Here is a 6,092-nt window from a genome sequence, read left to right as displayed (position 1 = left end):
CCGAGCTGGCGTAACGAGACTTTACTGAAAACAGAACACCGGGCGAACCAAGGATTACAAACAGGAATGTGGACTCGTAGCAAAACGGAACAAAAAAAACGGAAGAAAAACGGCGGGACGAGGGGGCGCCGGAGGGATGGAAGGGGAAGGGAAGCGAGAGCGAGGAAAGGGAAGGAGGGAGTTTTTTTTTTCTTCTTCCCATTTCTTTAAAAAACCCACACAAGAAAACACACACACACACAACCAACGTTTGTTCCCGAGTAGAAACATAAATAGGGCAGAATCGAACACTCTGTTCTTCTCTCTTCCAAAGTCAAAAAAAAAGTAAAAGAAGAGAAAACGCAGGGCTTGAGCCTGCGCCCCCTCGGAGCCTCCTTCGGCGGCGGTGTGTACAAAGGGGCGGCCAGAACGCGCGGGTTTGTGCAACACTGGGTGGCCGCGCGCCCGGGACAGAGGCAGCGCGAGGGCGGGGGAGGTGGGGGTCATGCGCTCGCCCCCCGGCAGCAGGGGGTCCAGCTTGTCAAGTCTGAGGCGCCCTCTCCGACTCCTGGCACCCTCAAGGGGGGGATCCCGGGGCCGCGCCCTCTGCGAGTCCGGGGCGCCCACGCCCCCCCCAACCACGCGAGCCCGCCTCTCTGGGAGGAGGCCGCGCATGCGCCCCGCGCGCGAGCTCAGTACGCGGGCACCTGGTGCTGGGGCAGCAGCTGGCAGCCGCTGTTGACGTGGCTGAGGACCTTCTGCTTGAGCTGCGCCACCTGCTCGCGCAGCAGGCTCGCCGTGGACGCCAGCTCCGTGTTCTGACTCTTGAGCGTCTTCACTTTCTCCTCGAGGCGCGAGATGCGCTCCAGCTTGCGCTTGCGGCACTTGGAGGCAGCGATGCGGTTGCGCAGCCGCTTGCGCTCCGCCTTAATGCGCTCCTGCGTGTCCATGTCGATGGGCGACAGCGGCGGACTCTCGCCGAAGCTCGGCACGTCGGGCACCGTCTGCGGCTCATCCTTGAGCGCGGCCAGGCGCGGAGGCCCCAGCGCGCCTGGGGGTGGCGGCGGCGGGAAGGGCACGGGCTCCGCGGCGAAGGCGACCGTCGCAGCACCCCCCGCACCCCCGGTACCGCCCGCGTAGCTGCTCAGGTTCGCGTAGACGGGCGCCTCGGGCGTGGCCGCTGCGGGGGCCAGCTCGCTGGGAGGCGCGGCGCCCGCAGCCATGCCAGAGGGTCCCCCGGCGGCGGCGGCAGCGGAGGCCGCGCCCGCGCCCAGCTGGTTTTGCTTGTGTAAGTCCTCTAGGGCTTTGACGAAGCCCTCGGCGAACTCCTGCTCCTCGCTGGCCGCCACCTTGGGGTAGAGGAACTGCGTGCTTGTCGGCGTGGTGGTGACCAGCCCGTTGGACTGGATGATAAGGCGCTCGAGCTCAGGCGAAGCGAGCTTGAGCAGCCCCAGGTCGGGCGAGGCAAGCAAACCGTCTTGGGGCGCCGCGCCAGGGGCGCCGTCGGTGCGCAGAGGGGCCGGGGGCGGCGCGGCCGCGGGCTTGAGCGCTGCCGCCACCTGCTCGCTCAAGCTCAGCGTCAGCGCGTCCTTCTTCATCATGCTGCCGGCCGCCGCCGTCGGGGGCGCCCCGGGAAACAGACGACCCGGGGACGCGAAGCTGCCGTCACTACCACTGCCACCGCCGCCCAGGCCGCTCAGCGCCTCATCGCCGTAGAAGGGTGTTTCCATCCTCCGCCTCCCCCGCCGCGCCGGCCCGGGGGGGAGGAGTGGCCGCGGCCGCCCGGGGGGCCCGCGCCCCCCCGTCCGCTCGGCCCTGCTCCCGCCGCGGCCGCTGCGCCCGGCCCTCCGCTGGCGGCGGCTCCTGAGCCGCGCGTCCCGCGCGCCCCCTTATAGCCTCGGCCGGGCGCGATGAGCTCACTGTCCCTGCTCGCCATTGGGCACGAGTGACGTTGCTCATTTGCATGGCGGGGCGGGGCCAAGTCACCAACGCCCCCCTCAACCCCCACCGACTGCCGTTGTCTGGGTGACGCGCGGTAAACGGCACAACAGCGCGTTGCCTTATGGGTTGACGTCATGGGGGCGAGCAGAGCGCCCGGCCCGGTCACTCCGCCCCAGGAGTGCTGTGTACGACCAATGCCCCCAGTGCCGCCTCCCGCCAAGGCACGTTCCGGGTGGCGTGATGGGCCCGGCCACCCGGCGCCCGCCCGCCCCGAGGCCCGGCCCCGCCCCGCGTCCGCGAGTGGGGCCCCGGCCGGGCGGGGGCGGTGCCGACCTCCGGAGCCCGGAGGGGGATGGGGCTCCGGATGGATAAATAACTCCCTGTCGCCTCCCGCTCCACTGTGCCGACTGTACCTTCCTTAGCGCACCTCTATCTAGGCTTTGTGCGGGCCTGAGGGAGCTGTGCCGGGTGGCTCGCCGGGGGCGTGCGCCAGGTCTGTCTCCACGTCACCGCCACCCCCACCCCAGTCCCCGGTGGTGTGTTTGCCCCAGGAAGACGGGGGAGGGGAGAGGAGGTTTCAGCCAGAAGTTGCTGGAAATGCTTTGATCCTGCTATTCCTCACTGGGTGGGGTCTAAAGCGCGGGAGTCCGACTTCCTGACTTTACAGACGGGAAATTAAGGCTCTGCGAGGTGGAGTGACCTGCCCTCGGGGCCAGAGCTGTGACCAGGCCTGAACTCTTATCCATCTGGTAGAACCCGGGCGTCCGTGCCCCTGGGCAGCCGCCTACGTTGTATCTCTGCGTCTGCCAGGGCCTCCTGTGGGTACCCCGGTGACTCCCGGACTGGGTTGTTAAGGCAGGAATCCAAGCTGGTAATTATTACCTGTTTATTACTATTATCATGACTGGCAGGTCAGGCTTAATGGGCCTCCATAAAGGCTGGCTGGCGGTGGGATCTGAGGGAGGTGAGAGGGGCCCTTCCCCACACTCCCAAGAGATCCTGGGGACATTTGGATCTGACCTACAGCCCCTGCACAGAACCCCTCCATGGCTCTCACCACACTCGGGATGGCGCCCAATCCATAAGCAGTTGGTGGAGGCCCCATACGCTCCTTTGCTCTTTCGGGTGACCCCCTCTAACCTTTCACCCTCAACCTCTCTGAGCTTTGTCTTCCCAACTCATTGCTGCCTCATTGATAGGTGCTATGCCCTCAGCCTGGTGCTCCCTTCCTCCCCCCACCATGCTTACACTTGTCCTCAGAGAGGCCCCTCCCACTCACCTTGTTTCCGTTATATTCTCAGAACCATCCAGAATGATGGGACGGACCATAAGGCCCAGGAGGGCAGGGACCTTGTCTATCTTGAGCCTGCTGGATCCCCAGCTTCCTGCATAGGGCCTAGCATCCAACAGCCAGTGTTAAAGGAGAACACAGGCTGGTGGGGTGGCTGTGGCAGTTTCTGGCCTCAGTTTGTCTGACTGGCCTATGGACATGAGCACCCTTTCTTCTATTTCCCTTCCTCACCTGGCCTTGCCCCTAACTGGGCTGTGGAGCAAGAAGGCCATGAGGGAGGTTGTCATCACAAGCAAGAAGCCTGGCCTGGCTGGCAGAGGGTTGGGGGTATGGGTTTGTGTCTACATACACACAAATGTCTGTTTGTGCCCACATGTGCCTGTGTGTGTTCATGCATGTGTCAGTGTACCCAGATGTGTTCACACATGGGAGTGGGTGTCTGTGCCCGTGTGGATCCGTGCACATGGATCTATGTACCCGTGTGTGTGTATAGGTGTATGCGTCTGTGTTTCCAGGAATGTGGGTCTCTGTGCCCTCCAGACCTGTCCTCTTGGGTACCAGCCTGAGCAAAGGGACCCCTAAATGGAGTGGATGCAGCCCCCAGCCTGTAACCAGCCCTGCCCTAGGACCCTTCTCTGGGCCTGTGCAGTGGGGCTAGACTGAAGGAGATGGGATCATGCTTCTCCCCAAGGCAGGAGGGTGAGTGGGCAGCCTAGGGAGGCTCCACGCTGACCTTGGGCCTTGACTTTGATAGGTAGGGATGGTCTGGTAAGCTGTGGGCAGGGCCAGCTTGAGCTGAGCGGTCACCCAACAGACAGGCTTTGGGAAATGGAGGCACAGGAAGGCCAAGGCATGTTACATCTCTGAGTGTGTTTACTGCTTATGAAAATGGAGCAAATAATCCGCCTACTTCATGGAGTATTGTGACTTTTATTGGAAGTATTTGAACAAATAGTAAGGGCTCAATAAATGTTCTCTATAATTGTTTTACTTTATTATCATTTGGCCAAACTTAACTGCAGTTCTTTGGAGTACCCTCAGCCTGGAGTGCCCTTCTTTAGCCTCCTGGCAAACTCCTACTCATCCTTCAAAAACCACCTCCAGTATTCCCTCCTCCAAGAAGTCTTCCTTAACCATGCCTCCAGGGACTCCCCTAAACCCTTCCATCTGACTGAGCCCTGTCCACTCTGTGTTTCTGATTCTCTCTGCCCCAGGAGGGTCCTTGGAGCTAGGTGGGGAAGACCTGTCTTGGCCTCTAAGTGTGGGGAGTTGCCCTTGGCAGCCTCTGCCATCCCTACTCTCCAGTATCGACCCCCCTCAGGCTCCTCTGCTGTGCATTTGCTGTTCCCTGTGACCCAGTGCCCTTCCCCATCCTCTCATTCCTCCCTCTGGGACACTCCAGCCCTGCTCCTCCATTTGGACCAGCGCTGACCCCATAGAGCTGGGGGGCAGCTGTGTCCAGCTTTAGTCCTCCCAGACTGGGGGCTTCTCAGGCAGGTCAAGGGGGGGCCTGAAATCCATCAACAGCCCCATGCAGTGAACTAGGGAAAACTCCCATTCATTCATTCATTCCACATACACTGATTGAGCACCTACTGTGAGCCTAGTGATGGGGACTCACATGGGTGACACAAACACCGGCAACCTCTCAGACACACAGTGTGAAGGAGGGACCTGACAAGCACAGCTTCAAGGAAAATAAATGGTACCTCCTTCACGGAGGATGAACGGGGGGTAGTGTTTTACTTTTTTTTTTTTTTTTTTTTGCGGTAAGTGGGCCTCTCACTGTTGTGGCCTCTCCCGTTGCGGACCACAGGCTCTGGACGCACAGGCTCAGCGGCCATGGCTCACGGGCCCAGCCGCTCCGCGGCATGTGGGATCCTCCCGGACCGGGGCACGAACCCGTGTCCCCTGCATCGGCAGGCGGACTCTCAACCACTGCACCACCAGGGAAGCCCAAGGGGTAGTTTCAGAGTGTGGTACTCTGGGAGGGTCACCCCAGGAGGTGATGTTGAATACAGGAGGAGCTGGAGCAAATCATGAGATAATTCATTTGAGGGCAGTGTCCCAGCGAGAACAGCAAGTGCAAAAGCCCTGGGGTAGAACCTGCTGGCCACACCGATGGAGAGTAGAGAAGCAAGTGAGGCTGGATTCACTGAGCCAAGGGGAGCCAGAGCGAGAGAAGGAAGGCAAGGGGGGCAGTGGAGGTACCTCCCCTGAAACCTAGGTGGTATTTGTCTCAAGGGCAGCAGAAGTGGCAGATAGGATTGAGGGACCAGAGGGTAACAGGGCTAGGTCGGGACTCTTTATTTTCGCCTTTACTCTCCCTGTAGCTTCTTAAGTCTTGGGACATTATCTCACTTCCCAGAGCAGCGTCCAGAGAGGGTGCGCGACCTGCCCTGGGTCACACAGCCAAGGCCTCAGCCCCATTCCCACCCCAGCCTTCCAAATGGAGGCTGAACGTAACGCCCCCTCGCCGGCGTTCAAATCTCCGCAGCTCTGCCCTCTCCCCAGCGCGAAGAGATTTGCTTTCTTGTTTAAAGCAACCTGCAATTCGATTTAATGTTTAGTCTTTATTTGAAGCTCCAGAGACCTAAAATCTACTTAATAAAACGGAAAGCCCCAAAGAAAAAGAGCTAAGCAGGAAGCCGAAGGGAGTGAAGCGGAGGGGGTCCTGGGGCAGAGACTCTTGCCAAGGATGGTCCCGGCGTGCTCAGATCACCGCGGGGTTGGATGGGGCTTCTGCGGACAGTCCCCCGGCGCTTAGGACCCAAGGGCTGGTGGGGGTGGAACTTGCGGAGACCGTCCCCGGGTGGCAGAACCCCGCGGGTGGGCCGGGGGAAGGGCGCCGGGCTCGGGCTAGGGGCGCTTCTGGCCCCGG

General features: G+C 61.3%; 2 protein-coding genes across 2 annotated transcripts in view; one reads left to right on the top strand and one right to left on the bottom strand.

The window, feature by feature from the left end:
* KXD1 (KxDL motif containing 1) overlaps positions 1 to 6,092 on the top strand; it is a 256,867-nt gene that overhangs the window by 145 nt on the left and 250,630 nt on the right. The window lies entirely within an intron of this gene.
* On the bottom strand, positions 7 to 1,860 carry JUND (JunD proto-oncogene, AP-1 transcription factor subunit). The gene has a single exon (XM_004277549.3). It carries the CDS (start codon positions 1,707 to 1,709, stop codon positions 672 to 674), a length of 1,038 nt encoding a protein of 345 aa, XP_004277597.1. The 5' UTR covers positions 1,710 to 1,860; the 3' UTR covers positions 7 to 671.

The sequence above is a fragment of the Orcinus orca genome, chromosome 3, assembly GCF_937001465.1.
Source record: "Orcinus orca chromosome 3, mOrcOrc1.1, whole genome shotgun sequence".
Lineage (NCBI taxonomy): Eukaryota > Metazoa > Chordata > Mammalia > Artiodactyla > Delphinidae > Orcinus > Orcinus orca.
This window is presented reverse-complemented; position numbering and strand designations above follow the sequence as displayed.

Coding starts and splice junctions, on each gene's coding strand:
- JUND (XM_004277549.3), bottom strand. CDS start 1,709: ATGGAAACACCCTTCTACGGCGATGAGGCGCTGAGCGGCCTGGGCGGC.